At 39.1% G+C, this 16,362-nt stretch overlaps 2 protein-coding genes across 4 annotated transcripts in view; one reads left to right on the top strand and one right to left on the bottom strand.

Annotated features, from left to right (window-relative positions):
- LOC128454019 (guanine nucleotide exchange factor VAV3) overlaps positions 1-16,362 on the top strand; it is a 67,976-nt gene that overhangs the window by 6,908 nt on the left and 44,706 nt on the right. For both annotated transcript variants that reach the window (XM_053437157.1, XM_053437156.1), the window contains exons 3-5: positions 2,637-2,695; positions 3,113-3,178; positions 3,870-3,987. In XM_053437157.1, coding sequence (XP_053293132.1) covers positions 2,637-2,695; positions 3,113-3,178; positions 3,870-3,987 — 243 coding nt within the window. The remainder of the gene's footprint in view (positions 1-2,636; positions 2,696-3,112; positions 3,179-3,869; positions 3,988-16,362) is intronic.
- Positions 4,601-11,550, bottom strand: LOC128454020 (uncharacterized). Of its 2 annotated transcripts, none has more exons than XM_053437158.1 (4): positions 10,136-11,550; positions 9,374-9,532; positions 9,238-9,285; positions 4,601-5,121 (listed from the first exon to the last, which is right to left on the bottom strand). In XM_053437158.1, exons 1-4 carry the CDS (start codon positions 11,523-11,525, stop codon positions 4,871-4,873), a joined length of 1,848 nt encoding a protein of 615 aa, XP_053293133.1. In that variant the 5' UTR covers positions 11,526-11,550; the 3' UTR covers positions 4,601-4,870. The 2 variants fall into 2 exon arrangements, with proteins under 2 accessions (XP_053293133.1, XP_053293134.1); XM_053437159.1 differs by having other exon boundaries at positions 9,238-9,282.

Below are 16,362 nucleotides of genomic sequence, written 5' to 3'. Positions count from 1 at the left end.
TGATATGCATCAAAATTCCAAAGTGAAAGCTACTTGAGAGTAAACTCGCTTCTTATTCTGACGAGAAGACAGAGACAGAATGGTCGTCAGGAAATGGTCACGCTACATCGAAACCCTCAAGTCTCTGCAGCAGAGTGTCTGTGGTGTTGGAGGTGTGTGTGTGTGTGTGCGTGGTGTGGTGTGTGTGTGTCTGCGTGTGTGAATGAGAGAAAAGAAACTTTAACGAACAAATCTTTTTATCTGTGCATCAAAAGTCTTTTGGTAGAAATGAGTTATTGAATCCAGCTATTGAAAAATGCTATAAAAGTTATTAATGTTCCTTTATCAGGCCTAGCAAAGGAACTGACTCCAACAGCACTGAGCGTAATGCTGATTGAGAAATAATTAAATAAAGGACATAATGGGGGGTTAAAATCTTGAGAAATCCCTCAAAATATTTAGTTAGTGGGTTTATTTGCTCATTTTCTAATTTCTGCTATGTAGAAGTTATAACAGTAAACTACAAAGTAAGATTTGGATTCACCGGTAGTGTTGAAAAATATGTTTTTGATGGGGTGAGATATCAGAGGCTGTATGCACCTGGTCTCCTCTTCCTGTGTCAATGAGTTTCTGCGGCTGTGGCTGAACACAGGTGTGTGGTGACATGAAATGAAATCTTAATTATTTATTATTTGCACTCAAACTTCTGTCTTCACTGAAACAAAAAGAAGAATCTGATGTGAGATGATCTAACTAATCAGTCGTGTGTCATTATTCCCAGATGACACACCTGAAACAAACCTGAAGGTCAAAAGATAATCAGTTGATTTAAAAAATCAAGTTTGTGTTGCTATAAATTAGAGTAGATTTACTAAATAATTATTAAACACCTTTGAATTATAAATAGAAAATGTAAAATGTATGATTACCATTATCTTTTAAGAGATTTCATAACTTAAATTTCATTCTGCTGTACATCACACCTGTCACATATTTAACGCGGATAGTTGAATAACTAATAAATAGAAACACAAGTGAAGCATCCATTCTTCAAGGGAACCGGAAGAACTCACAAATACGCTGAAAAAAAAAGATATTTGTTCACCTCAGGTACTAAAGGGTTAATACTTTTAGGAAGTCTTCAAAACGGTTTTCTCACACTTGACTTGTCTGATCCTCTGAGTCAGTTGCAGCCACATGTGGGAATCAAACTCAACGTGGTTTGTGTGCCCTACTTACAAATTGTACTTCTAAAGCCACATGAGCAAAAAGTACCCAAAACTCCCGAATCAAACGTTCATGTGACTCTGCAGAGACCAAACTGTCCCTTTTGTTGTGTGTGTGAAAAGTTAAATCTGATATGATCTCAATTTATCACAGAACACATAGTTAGTTCACCTTCTGAAATAATAAAGATTTCTCCCAAACGTCTTTTTTGGTCCCAGCTCAGTTGATTATTCTTGGCTGCCACTAACGACTGCATTTCTATCGACTAATCTATAACCTAAATGATTACGCTTATTCTATAAGATATAGAATAATTCTATAAGATATAGAATATGCTCTTTTTCAAGCTGTACTATTGACTGGAGTCGACCAGTGACAGGAACCACATGTTGAAGACACCACAATGCAACAGCTCAATGTTCTCATGGTTGTAGTTGAGGTGTGTTGCCAACTGTTGGGACTCTGCTAACTGTGAACTATAGCACCTGCTTAATATTCCTCTAAGGTGTGACATGTGGTTTTTATCTGTTAGCTGGTTGCTAACTAATTGTTAATAAGTTGCTCCTATTGTTTGTGTTGGTGGCTAACGGGTTAGTAGTTATTTATTTAATGTACAGGAAGGTGAGAGTCCGATATTCTAATTGTGATACAGTTCAGCAGTTATATTATGTGTCTGTGGAGATTCTCAGTCAATCCAGGTCATGGTATATCCGTGCAACATGGATGTGAACAGTAATATCTACCTGTTGGAAAGTGGGAGTTAATGGCTTTAGCTCAGTGTCTGTGTCTCTTAAGCTGTGTGTCAATCCAGAGGCTGCATCCTCCAGTCAATGAAGACCACTTCCTGTGTGGGCCAGGTAGACCTCAAACTGAAACAAGACGGCCTGGTCTACAGAGGATTCTGTGATCGGCCTCAGCAGTTTGTCGTCTTTACTGCGGCTGACTAGCAACAGAGCTGAAGTTGGACAAGACCAGAAAGTTTTAATGTCACTCGATATTTTAATGTGTTCGCTTAAGTTGAAGCAGGATAATCAAGCATTTGACATCTCGTGACTTCAGTTTGTCACTTGATCGATAAATTGGGCCTGGAAAGATCCACATGGTGAAACCTTTGTTTCTCAGGGATGAAAAGACACATTTTTGACATGAAGGAGCCTTCGAAATGGGACAGACAAGTCGAATTGGGACACAGCTTCTGTCTCTGTCACACTCACATACACGTTGTCGGAAACTTCTGGGTTGTAAGACTCGCTAAAAACTGCATTGTTTGGTTTAACAAACACAAACAATAAGTGTATTTATGTGTTGAGCTATGAAGTGAGATCCGATCGCAGGAGACACATTTAGTTCCAGGTGTGAACTATTGTCTGAAGCTGACCATTTGTCTTTGGACCCCTCAGGATGGACTCTCTCTTTCTGTCTTTCTCCAGGTCATGGACACGCTGTCTCTGCTCTCGTACACAACAGTTGCAAAACAAGCAGGATTCAAGTAAGTCACAGAATGTTAAAAACACACAAAACAGACGCAGTCATCAATTAACACAAACAAGTAAAGTTATCAAAAGCCTTTTAACATTCCCCTCCGTCTCCTCTTACACTTACCACCAAAGTCACACATCTCAGTCATTTGCAGTTTTACCAGGAGTCGTAAACTTTCATTCGTATAAAGTATTAAATCTTTACATCATATAAAATTGTTTCAATGTGTTGTTTGTTTTATTTATAATCTTGACATCAGTAAATCTTAATAAAGGCCCTATTTATTGTTTTCTAAAAGCTGCCTTGGTGAATCTGTAAAATATTCCTGCTGCAGATATTTTAATATCTCCTTCCATTAGTCCCTCTTATAGTTTCTCCGTAGAGTTTATTGAGATTAACACCGAACCTGCTGTGCTGTCGTTTCCAGGCCCTTCCCGATGGAGGACAGCCTGAAAGACGAGGACATTTACAATAATCTGGAGGACTTGATTGAGTACGTATGACGCTGCTCTCTGTGGGCCCATCACTGCGGCTGATGGGACACGATTATTTTGCTGAGAAGCAGAACTCTGCTCATCGTCCTCGCTCTCCAGGGGTCTGGACACCCACGTGTTGTGGTTGAAGGCTCCGTCTCTCTGAGACCGTCAGAGGAAATGAATGAGTGATTCCTGCATGTTTCTGCTGAATGCAGCCCGCCCACATCAGGGTTCTGAATGGGGCTGTTTGACACCTCGCTCGAGCGCTAAGACAAATCAGGGCAATCAAATGTGTGCAGAGCAGAAACACTATTTGTCTTCACGTCACAACTCATTTGCCAAATCAGGAGTTACTCGAATTGTGCGCTCTTCCTTTATGTAGTGTTTAATCTCATAAAAGCACTGATTAGTGATTAATGAGGAGTAAATGAGTGAGAAAGAAACAGCAGTTCAGTCTTATTGTTTATTTAATATCATATAACTCTATAATTTGAATGGGTATAACATCACTTGTCACCACATAGAGAGGATGTACAGAAAGTTTGACACCTGCGCATGTTTTACTGTTAATGCTGCATCTGATACACACGATCTGAACCCAACTGCTGTTAGTGTGTCTTTTTACACAATTGTTCCATGTAGGAAATAATCAATACATTTTAGAGATGGTAATGTGTGTGTGTGTGTGTCTCTGTGTGTGTGTTGTAGTGAGAACGCCCTTGAGGACGAGGACGACTTGTACGCGGTGGTCTACGGGCTGGAGGAGGACCACGCAGGTGGAGAGATCTATGAAGATCTCATGAGGGCTGAGCAGCATCCCCCACTGGTACCACTATGAGTCAGACACACACACACACACACACACACACACACACACACACACATACAGGTAAAGAGGGTATAGAAAGACTTTTTCCTCAAACAGGCCCGGTGGTGGTAAACAGGGACTACCCTTTCCCGAGGTCCTAGAGCAATGGGAGTAAGGTCAACACACTCTAAAAAATCTGAAAAAAATTCAGCTCACTTTAGAATGTAGAAACGAGCTACAGAACTCTATACACAAGGCCCTGACTGGGTTGTGGTTTTCGCAGACATCTATCTTTTGTGGCATTTGAGGACACAACAAACAATGTTGGGACTTTAAAGGGACAATGACGTCACCTTTTAAATAGCTCCTCATTAACAAACACACACACCTGACAGAACACAGCATAATGGGGACCATTATTTTATTACCCTAAAATTAGGTCAAACTTATATATTTTTTGAAATAAGAAATATATATATATATATATATATATAAAAAAAAATCCAGTTCTGTTATTCTTCATCTTGTGGTTAAGCTCAGAATTGGGATCACTTATTTTTAAGTGAATCACTTATTTTTAAGTGATCCCAATTCTGAGCTTAACCACAAGATGAAGAATAACAGAACTGGATTTTTTTTAGCATTTGTTTGGAGCGAACTTCAAATACCTATTACAATTGTAAACAGGATTTGCATACAGCAAAACCTAATTTCTTAGCAGCCACACACGCTAAAAACAAAAAAAAAAATGGGCATTATGAACTTCCATTAGCTTGTCTGCTGAAGTATTACTTTTATCCACTTTAAAATAACATTTTTTGAAACATTTTGCCTTTTAAAACGTTAAGGCATCAGCCAAACCACAATGCAAACAAAAACAAATGAACACAAGTCAGTGGATTTACAACTTTTGCTGCTCTGCCTTTCTCTTTGCAGTTGTTCCCCGGTTTCTCACAAAGTCCCTTATATTTTGCACTGTTCGTTGTGCTAACACGGAGCCTTCGACCATCTTGCAGTGACTGCATTCATGTTTGGTGGCTAGTCTTCCTTTGAGTATGTAAGCTTTGAAGTGCCGCATTACTGCAGCCTCCTCAGCCTTGGACCAGATCTTCTTTTTCACTTTTCTGGAATGATGTTCTTGATGAGTTTTGCCTGGAAGATATACAGGAAAATATGTAGAAAACATTTGTCACACAAACAGAAAACAAACTGTGTTGGCTACTTGGATCCATCAAAACTTCCAACTAATTGTCTCTTTGATGAAAATTCTTGATAACTTGTTTCCTGTTGACGGTTCACTTGATATGATTTTCCCATCTACATCGGTCTAACTCAGTTGTTAATATTCAATCAATGTTATTAATTCACCATTCAGAGGTTTTTATGTAGTGGATGATTTGTGTATATTGTATATACAATACTCTGCACAAGTTTTAGGCAGATAAATCTGGGATGCTTATAAGAGTAATACCATTAATAGTTTGAGAATTATTTATATATTAACTGTTAATAGAAAAAAACGAAGTCAAATCAATATTTGGTATGAGCACCCGTTCTCCTGTATACTTGGCAGGTAGGTTGTTCAGCATCCTGGGGAAGTCCCCACTGTTCTGCTGTGCATTTGAACTGTCTCAATGTCTCTTCTGGCTCTGCATATAATCCCACATTGACATCATGATGTTAAGATCAATCAATCAAATTTTATTTGTATAGCTCGTATTCACAAATTACCATTCATCTCATAGGGCTTTAACAGGGTGTGACATCCTCTGTCCTTAACCCTCAGCAAGAGTAAGGAAAAACTACTAAAAACCCTTTTAACAGGGTAAAAATACATAGAAACCTCAGAGAGAGCCACATGTGAGGGATCCCTCTCCCAGGACGGACAGAAGTGCAATAGATGCCACGTGCAGGAAAACATCAAGATTAAAGTCTTCAAGATTAAAGATTAAAGTCTCTAGCAGCATTTGATGAGGGTAGACATCCCGAAGGACAACCCCAACATGACATGCCAAGCAGTCCCGCTGCAATCACGATCAGGGGCCACATTTATAACCCAGTGCATAGGATTCACTCTAAAAGTGTATACAGTGCCTTGCATAAGTATTCACCCCCTTTGGACTTTTCTACATTTTGTCATGGTATAACCACAGATTAAAATGTATTTCATCGTGAGTTTATGTAATGGACCAACACAAAATAGTGCATCATTTGGAAGTGGGGGGAAATATTACATGGATTTCACAATTATTTACAAATAAAAATCTGAAAAGTGTTGAGTGCATATGTATTCACCCCCTTTACTGTGAAACCCCTAACAAAGATCTGGTGCGACCAATTGCATTCACAAGTCACATAATTAGTTAATAGGGTCCACCTGTCTGCAATTTAATCTCAGTATAAATACACCTGTTCTGTGACGGACTCAGAGTTTGTTGGAGATCATTACTGAACAAACAGCATCATGAAGACCAAGGAGCTCACCAAACAGGTCAGGGATAAAGTTGTGGAGAAATATGAAGCACGGTTAGGTTATAAAAAAATATCCAGAGCTTTGAACATCTCTCTGAGCACCATAAAATCCATCATAAGAAAATGGAAAGAATATGGCACAACCGCAAACCTACCAAGAGGAGGCCGTCCCCCCAAACTGAAGAGTCAGACAAGGAGAAAATTAATCAGAGAAGCAACCAGGAGGCCCATGGTTACTCTGGAGGAGTTGCAGAGATCCACAGCTGAGGTGGGAGAATCTGTCCACAGGACAACTATTAGTCGTCTACTCCAGAAATCTGGCCTTTATGGAAGAGTGGCAAGAAGAAAGCCATTGTTGAAAGGGATCCATAAAAAAATCCCGTTTGGAGTTTGCCAGAAGCCATGTGGGAGACACAGCAAACATGTGGAAGAAGGTGCTCTGGTCAGATGAGACCAAAATTGAACTTTTTGGCCTCAATGCAAAACGCTATGTGTGGCGAAAACCCAACACTGCCCATCACCCTGAGCACACCATCCCAACAGTGAAACATGGTGGTGGTAGCATCATGCTGTGGGGATGCTTCTCTTCAGCAGGTACAGGGAAACTGGTCAGAATAGAGGGAAAGATGGATGGAGCCAAATACAGGGAAATCCTTGAAGAAAATCTGATGCAGTCTGCAAAAGACTTGAGACTGGGGCGGAGGTTCATCTTCCAGCAGGACAATGACCCTAAACATACAGCCAGAGCTACAAAGGAATGGTTTGGATTAAAGAATGTTAATGTCTTAAAATGGCCCAGTCAAAGCCCAGACCTCAATCCAATAGAGAATCTATGGCAAGACTTGAAGATTGCGGTTCACAGACGGTCTCCATCCAATCTGACTGAGCTTCATCTTTTTTGCCAAGAAGAATGGACAAACCTTTCCATCTCTAGATGTGCAAAGCTGGTAGAGACATACCCCAAAAGACTTGCAGCTGTAATTGCAGCGAAAGGGGGTTCTACCAAGTATTGACACAGGGGGGTGAATACTTATGCACCCAACAGATGTCAACTTTTTTGTTCTCATTATTGTTTGTGTCACAATAAAATGTATTTTGCACCTCCAAAGTACTATGCATGTTTTGTTGATCAAACGGGAAAAAGTTTATTTAAGTCTATTTGAATTCCAGTTAGTAACAGTACATAATGGGAAAAAGTCCAAGGGGGGTGAATACTTATGCAAGGCACTGTATGTGCACCTGGAAACGTTTGTACGTGGCTCTGCCTCATATCTTGCCCTCTGCAAGCCGACATTCAACCATAAATGGTCAATGCAAAGCAAATAATGAATTTCAAATTATCCTGCTGACCAATGGGTTTCCACGATGAGTCACAGCGTCAAGCAATGACAAGAGGAAGCAAAAATTTCTGACACTGACATCAAGGTGTTTGTTACTGAGGTGGAGTTGAAGAGCGATTTTATGGGACAGCAGTGATGTCCCTAATAGAAAAAATACACAGATACACTGCTGCTGCAGATAATATAGTGAGTAAGAGTGAGAATAGTAGAAAGAACAGTGCCTGAAATAAAAAAAGAAAAGTATCGCTTCACACTGTGGGAACTTGTTGTATCGCCTGTTATTATTTTAATCATCCAAAGTTCCAGGATTATTAAATTCATTTCAGCTGTGATGCCCCAAAGCTATAAAAAATTTCAGAATTATTTTGATATGACTGTTTGTGTGCTGGGATGGTTCGGTTCCATCGTTCCATCTAATACTTCAGCACAAAAATCCAAGATTACAGATCTGTAGGATCTATATTAACTGATGAGTCATCATCATGGGACAAAAACTCTGTGATCAATGAAACTTAATTTCCTCATTCTTCCATCGCGTGCATCCATCACGCACGAGTGTCATCGATGTATTTATTTTATTTAGAGCAATCTGACTTATTACTTCACACATCATTGGATCCTAACCTCCCCCTCTGAGGTGTTATTTGTAAAAAGTTGGAAAGTGAATAGTTTATTTTTTGTAAGTGATCTCATTCACTGCAGCGATTTTACACACACGTCCTTAATGATGCATGCAATGTTGGAAGATATAATTAAAAACTATGAATTACTCGGCTCTCTCTCATCTGTTTAATGGAATCTGAACGTAATTTGCTGTAAATTGTTTTATATATTTTTCAATTAAAAGGCTCCTATGGAGCAGTTATGTCGCGCAAACACAAATAAGCTGTTGGTTTTAATGTTAATGATGAAGCGGTTTAATAGTCTGGCTGTAGTTCACCTCCTCACATCAGCATCACCATTTACCATCTCCAAAATGTCTGTACGCATGGTCTGAGTTAGCCTGGAAGTGCGCATTCTCTCGTCAATATAGTTTTTATAAATCCCATCGTTTGTGCGAGAAGCGAGAAATTTTGTGCATATGCAACGGTTATAAATGAGACCCTGGGACTGTGTGGCCATGTGTTGCAGACGTCTTATGGCAGAGGATAGTTATTTTAGTGCAGAATGAATTTGGGACAGAGGCGTGCCTGATGGTACTAAGTAGTTTTGTACAAAAGCAACGGAACTTGCAATAGAGAGAAATTGAGATGCACAGATGCAGGGGTAGAGAGGAGTATGACATGCAACAGAGGTCCTCACCAAGAATCCAACTTTGCAGTTATCTAGTATGCTTCTTAACCAGCAACTGTATAATTTTTTCTATTAAATTCAATCATTCTATTTATATGATGTCTTTATTAATTGCATTTTTTTTCTTTAATACCATTCTTAAATGCCTTCAAACTTGCCTTACCTTCAGACGGAGAAGCAGTCTCATCTACTGTGGACGACACAGTTCCTGCTACACACAATACAACAAAAGTAGTTTTTTACACAGGATAAGGTCAATTTTAGCAATAGAAACATAACTTTAGGGTTTGGTAACTTACCTAAATCTGCAGTTTCCTGGACATGTTCTGCGAGTGTAGAAGCTAATGCAGCACCAACAGGCTCGGCATTTCCACCTTCTGATGCTGTGACAGCTGTGTCACTCTCATCCGACTCACCCTCACTGTCCTTGGCCTCAGTGTCAGTGAGTGCAAGTTCCTCTGGGAAAAGGTAACATGAATAGCTCATCATTACATGAAAAGCTTATAAATAATCAATTAACAATTGGAAATTATATATTAGCTCACTATAGTAGTAACGTTAGGTAAATCCACAAAGGTAAAGGTGAGGTTAAACAGTAAAAAGCCTTTGGATTGAGATGCGAAAATTACAAAATCTGAAGCAGACGGTCAATTGCCGTGAAAGCCTTCCTATTGTGCATACAAAATGGATTTAATTATAAATTGTGTGCACAAAAAATATATGTAAGGACTTCTGAGGCTATTTAATAATACTGATTTGAACAACCAAGTTTTGTAAAACGTTCACACAATATGATCATAAAGCATTATCTTAATACAATTGCAGTGCAAGTTGATAAACCACAATGTTGATTTATTTCCTAGCTTTGCAGTAGTCAGCAGTAGAGTATTTGATTCTTAACAGAAGACATGCCATATATTTGGACATGAAATGTGATCTGTGCAAAGAAAAAGTTAGTGACCAGGGAACTAAGGCTAGTCCAGATGTCTTTGATTTGATGTTCAGAATAAAAAGCATACAACCCTAAAATGACATCCTTACGTGCTAATTTCTATACACACCTTCTAGTTCAATCTCATCCAGAGATTTCCCTTGCAGGCTGGAGAGATGTCCCTTTTCCATGGTCAAAAGCAGTTTTGAAATCTTGGCCAGTTGTGTGGTGGGAACTGGTAATCTATAAAAATCTCTGTGAACACGAATGTCATGACCAAGAAAATCTGCAACCTGATCAAGTTCATTATTTTTTAAATTTAGTACTTGGGAAAGTGTGGCAACATGCTTCCTGAGCTGTGTAGACCTGAGGTGCTCAGGGTGCTTTGCTCCACACTGGCTTGCATGGACACGCAAAGAGTCCTGTCCTCTATAGTGGCTCATTGACTTGGGTCTCGCAAACAAGAAGACATTTGTGGCACAAATACCACACTCAGACCGTTTACTAATCAAAAGTGACAGAGCATCTAAAACACTTGGGGTGAGCAGAACTGCAACTTTTCTCCCTCTTTTTCCCATAATTTCTATTCTGCTAAAAAAGTTGCAGAGCTTCTGTTCAACATGTGATAGTCCGATAGCAACATCGTCATGGAGCTTTGAGCAGTCCCTCTGCTCAAAGCTTTTGAGGCGCATCTTCGAAACCTCCCCAGCACGTCTACGATTAAAAACAATTATTTGTGAAAGTGTAGCATTTGCAAGACGACCATAATTTTGAGCCGTGGCCTCCTCCTTCAATTTGCTAAAGGCACTTTCTGCAGATTTCTGGAGGAACTGATGAAGCATCTGAACATCTTCTGTGAAGGGTAGAGTTGATGGTTTGTTGTACTTTGCATCACTCAGCGTGTTCAGTGCACTGTGAGACACCAACTCAGCCCACTTGGATGTGTACAATTTTTTGAAAAAGCCAGTGGACTTGACCAGTTCATCATCTTCAGCCATGAGGGCCCGACAATGAATGATGTCATTGATTTTGTTCAGAGCATGTCCTAATTTAAGTGCAAGGCTGGGTGTTCGGTATGACAGCTTTTCATCATCGAAACCTGAAACTTTTTTCACTGCTTGCACAACTGTCTTAAAGTTTGCAGGTTTAACAGCGTCCTCTAGGTTATGTACTGAGAAGTCCGTGCGCAAACACAACAACAGACGTCCGATTTCACGAAGCTTCTGTCTTATGTATTCATATTTTGTAGGGTCGTGTCCGTGCCTGTTGTAAAGTGACTGGGCAAACTGAATAATTGAAAAGTCATTCCGCACAACAGAGGTAACCTCATCCTGCCTCATTACACTAATCAGCTTCCACACTCCACTTGGAATCTGCTGACAGGACATAGACTGTTGAGCTCCAGCCAAACCCAGCACTTTTGTTCTTCCAGGTTCTTCATCCAAATCTTCTGGCTTGCAGGGGCATCTGCGGACATGTCTCCAAAGCTCCTTACGAATGTACATTCCTTGACAGTACATACAGTGAATAAAGTTTCCTGCTACAACTTTAGCTTTTGTCTTTTTCTTCACCTTCAGTTGTCCGGTTCCTTCTTGTAAAACTGTAGCGTTATGTCTAAAATTTCCTTTATTCCTCATTTTTTCTATCAGTTTTTTGCGCTCTTTGGAGTGCTCAGGGAGAGAAAATGCATGTACAATTTCAGCATGTGTCTTATGCGTTTTCAAGTGGCGTGAAATTTTGCTTTGTGGCTTACCACAAACATAACAGAAATTTTTTTTGCTCAATGTCAGATGTGTTGATTCTGGTTTGTGAATCTCAGCTTCACCCTCTGGCTTATCATTCGACATTTTAGCAGCATTGGCACCCATGTCATCTTCAAGAGGTTGCCAAGACTTTGACGTGCTGGGTACAACTGGAAAGCTTGTGTCTGACACTTTAGATGTTCTGACATCGGGCATCGCTGGATTTACTTGAATCTGTTCTCGTTTTGAATGATTAGACATAAAGGGCACTCTTGCATCTGAGTCTTCATTATCTTCATCTTCTTCATCTTCTTGTGACTCAGAGTCTGGTACGTATTCCATATCAGACATGTTCTCCTGATCTGACGACAGCTCACCCTCAGGACATTCAGAAAACTGCTGCCCCTGAAATGGTGAGAAAACAGTTTGAGTGGTGATTTACATTTTATAGACAGTGTTTACCTTAGATCGCACCTTGATTCACAGGAAATTAGTGAGATCACACTACAATCCATCTTGCCAGTCTTCAAGCTATGTGTTAGTGGCTGAAACACAGTGGTTAAGACCAATCAGTGTGGTGCGTTTGAAGGTGTAATGACTGTCCATGATGAAGAAAGTGAGGTGCAAACTTATTGGTAGTATTTTTTTTTAATGTGCCTGCCCTTTCTATACAGTTTCTAGGGTGAACTTACCAGATGGTTATGTGCAACAGTGTAGGAGTTAATTGGGTACTTACCTTTGAGTGGTGTTGGAGGTTATCATTTATTCGTCTGAGGCAGAATTTATGCCAGACTCCTGAACAGACTGCAACACATTTTGAATATATTAATTTAAACTATGACAGTCTATTTAAGTTGTTATCCTATCATAACACTGCAGTAGTTTGGAATACAACAATGTTTCAATGAAACTTGGGATGCTGCGTAAAATGTCATAATTAGCAAATCATTTAAACCCATTACTTGATTGAAAATTGTACAAAGACATACATATTTACTGTTGAACCTGAGATTTTCTTTTGAGTTGCTCATTTTTAAGTCAATATTACTTTTCAATAAAAGTTGTAACTTTAAAGATGTGCACTAATGCCCCCCATACCATTACAGATGGTGTCTTTATAACTGATACGTCCCTCTCCTATTTTGTCCGGACGATGCAGTGTCAAGAAGGAATTTTCCTATTTTGATTGGTCAGACCATAGGTCAGTTTTGTACTTCACCTCAGTCCATCTTAAATGAGCCTGCTGGGCCCTGAGAAGGCGGCACTGTATCTGAATCTTGTTTATGTATGTTTTAACTTAATTTGGGGATGCAGTGATGAACGGTCTTGTCTGACAATGGTTTTCAGCAGTGCTCCTCATCCCATGCAGTGATTTCCACTACAGAATCATGTCTGTTTTTAATACAGTGCGGCCTGAGGACCTGAAGATTGCAGCAAGTCTGTTTTTATTTTTCTGCCTTGTCCAAACAACATTTCTCAGTTTCAATATTTGATGCGTTTTCTTTACATGTTTTTAGATAGAGTTAAATGATTTGCAAACAGGAAGATATCATCTTAAGGAATCACTTGCACTCTGGAAGCTTGACTACACATCTAAAAAGATCACATAGATCCATTTAACTCAGTCCTTGTCAGTGACAAAGGGACAAAATTAACCTCTTCAAGTAATCATAATATTTAGACAATACAATTGTTCACTTGCTGCCAAATTGATGTTGCAGTGTTTCATTTCACCATGAAATCTCTTTTACCCATTTTTCTTTACATTGTAGTAAGTCATACATTAGAACAATGCACATTCATCCACCTACTACCATTTACCACATACTCCATTAAAAACTCACCTTTGCATTGATAGCCAAGCCACTTGGAGGATACAGGTCCCACACACTGAACGCACTTGTCCAAGGAGCCTATTGTTGCGCACACTAGGTGATGTTTCGGACACTAAAAACAAAAGTGAAACATTTGTTTGTGTCTAACATTTGAAAAGCAAGATATTTCACAATCTGTTTGTATTAGTTGGTTACCTTTAAAAAAAGAAATGTATTGGTAAATCTTTCAAGATACTTATGAGTAACAATTAACAGAATTAATAAAAAGCAGATTCAATACACTATATTTATAAGGTGCTGTAATCATGAATGACATACCCTTTAAAATAGACACAATGCACATGCATATAAGTTGGGCAGCAGGTCAACAAAAATCCCACTAAAAAGGTGCAATCCATTTACAATCAGCAATTAAAAACACTAGTTTGCAGGATTTGTATTGCTCTGAATAGGTTTAGATACCTTAGAGATGGGCATTGAGACAATGTTTTATTAGATTAAGGACGCAATATGCTATTGCATGAGATAAAAGTTTTGATTAATCCATTACTTTTTTGAGCACGGGATAAGTTAATGTATGTGCAGAGCGACAGAACAGTAGAACAGAGCACTGTACATACTTCTTCAGTACAGTTGGAAATATCCTCAACTGTCGAATCAATAGCTTGGAGAAATGTTCTTAAAACACAAACAGTCCTTCCCAATTGTAGAAACAATGAGCTACCACCTAATTTCAATTAAAGCAAAGAGTGCACAGGAACCATCGTTCAGGTATAAGCCCTGACCTGCAGAATAACCCTGTGCTCTACATACAACAACTGTTTGACTGGAAATGTAAGTTCCTCTGTTCATAGTAAATGTTGCAGTATTCTAATACTTGAATTGTTGGTTAGAATGATTACACTGAATTAGCTCTTAATAGTTAGATGGTAGCCATAGACATTAGCTTCCTATGTATTAAGTTTAATGTGTAGTGATAACGCATGACATATTTTCTGTTTAAATAAAACCAGCCTCAGCTGCCTTGACCAGCTACCACCTGTCTGTATCAGCCATATAACCTGCCGCTGCTCTGCACAAAGACTGGAATAAACCACAACTGAAGTGGATTGGATTCTTCTGGTGTTTCTGCCTGACCAGAAACACATTTTTTTACTCATAATATTTATTAGTATATGTTTAAATACTTATAATGTAAAGTGAATGGAATATTTTTGATTATATTTGTAGTACAGTATCTCTTTACAGTGTTACTTTGTAGACAGCCCATTTGAGACACCAATATTTGTTCAGCTGTCTGAATAGCTCATCTTACAACCGTTGCCAAAAAGGTAAATTTGTATTTAACGTTTCCCTCATGATAAGATGTTGGCAGACTGGCAGAATGCTAAAGAAAGGCCACTATCAACCCCACCCTTGATTGATAAGATTGTCATCTCAATCAAGCCTCTTTCGGTCATCATCTGTAGCAGATATTGAATGGAAGAAAAGTTAAATAAAAAGTAATATAGTGAGAATGCACCAGTCAAAAGGGATATTTAAGGTCTGGATAAAAAGAACAAGTATTGCTAAAAAAAAAGAAAAAAAAAGGAGCCTCTCTAGATGGTTCAACATCTTCATACCTGTAACATTGTGTGACAGTCATCATGACTGTGGTTCCAAGTGTTTTGTGGGGAGAATAATGCACTTTGGAAGTATTTCTAGTCACCTGAAATGTCTGATTACGACAGCCTGCAAGCTGTTAGAACTATACTAATCACAGTTAATTGTGACGGATGAATTTGATTTTTGATTCCTTCTTTATTTTCTGACAACCCATTTTGGTCTCACGCTACCTGTGATTGGTGGCTGTGAGCTTTTTGCTGTCTGACTCTAGGCCTCTAACATGCCTAGATTTGTTTTGATTGATTTTATATATGATCTTGTCTTGCATTTCATGCATTACTGGTGACCGAGTCCACATCTGTGACATACAACATGAATACAAAAAATTACCACTCCCATTAAACTAACATAAGATCAAATGCAGGTTGTACAAGTACTCTTAAATACCAAAGAAATGCCACTAACAACCCCACCTACGGGAGGGACCCCAAATAACGTATGGTCCACCCAAGTCATATTGGTGTCAGAGCTTAATACACACACACACTCAAATGTTATTCTGCCTTACATTCTGAAAGACATCTTCTGAGATTGTCCTTAAATACCATTGTCCTTACACACCATAATACACTCAGGTGACAGCACACACACACACAAAACCTAACCCTACATTTTTCCACAATTCATGTCACCAAGCAAACTTCACCTACCTGTGCAATCCTGGTGAGTGGATCAAGCACTGGACTTCTCTGGTTCAGGTTGCTTGCACTCATCTCAATCTGGCCTCTTTCGGTCGTCATCTGTAGCAGATAATGAATGGAAGAAAAGTTGAATAAAAAGTAATATAGTGAGAATGCACCAGTCAAGAGATATTTGAGGTCTGGATAAAAACAACAAGTATTGCTAAAAAAAAGAAAAAAAAAGGAGCCTCTCTAGATGGTTCAACATCTTCATACCTGTAACATTGTGTGACAGTCATCATGACTGTGGTTCCAAGTGTTTTGTGGGGAGAATAATGCACTTTGGAAGTATTTCTAGTCACCTGAAATGTCTGATTACGACAGCCTGCAAGCTGTTAGAACTATACTAATCACAGTTAATTGTGACGAATGAATTTGATTTTTGATTCCTTCTTTATTTTCTGACAACCCATTTTGGTCTCACGCTACCTGTGA

This window comes from Pleuronectes platessa, chromosome 13 (genome assembly GCF_947347685.1).
Source record: "Pleuronectes platessa chromosome 13, fPlePla1.1, whole genome shotgun sequence".
In the NCBI taxonomy this organism is placed as follows: Eukaryota; Metazoa; Chordata; class Actinopteri; order Pleuronectiformes; family Pleuronectidae; genus Pleuronectes; species Pleuronectes platessa.
Note: the sequence above shows the minus strand (reverse complement) of the source record. Positions and strands in the feature narration are given on the sequence as shown.

What these genes read in the sequence shown, in the direction of transcription:
- LOC128454020 (XM_053437158.1), bottom strand. Translation starts at nt 11,525, where the DNA reads ATGTACTGTCAAGGAATGTACATTCGTAAGGAGCTTTGGAGACATGTC. An exon ending in GGATGAGATTGAACTAGAAG is followed by an intron (nt 9,533 to 10,135) that starts GTGTGTATAGAA and finishes ACCTTTTCCCAG; the next exon opens with AGGAACTTGCACTCACTGAC. An exon ending in GACTGCTTCTCCGTCTGAAG is followed by an intron (nt 5,122 to 9,237) that starts GTAAGGCAAGTT and finishes TATATCTTCCAG; the next exon opens with GCAAAACTCATCAAGAACAT.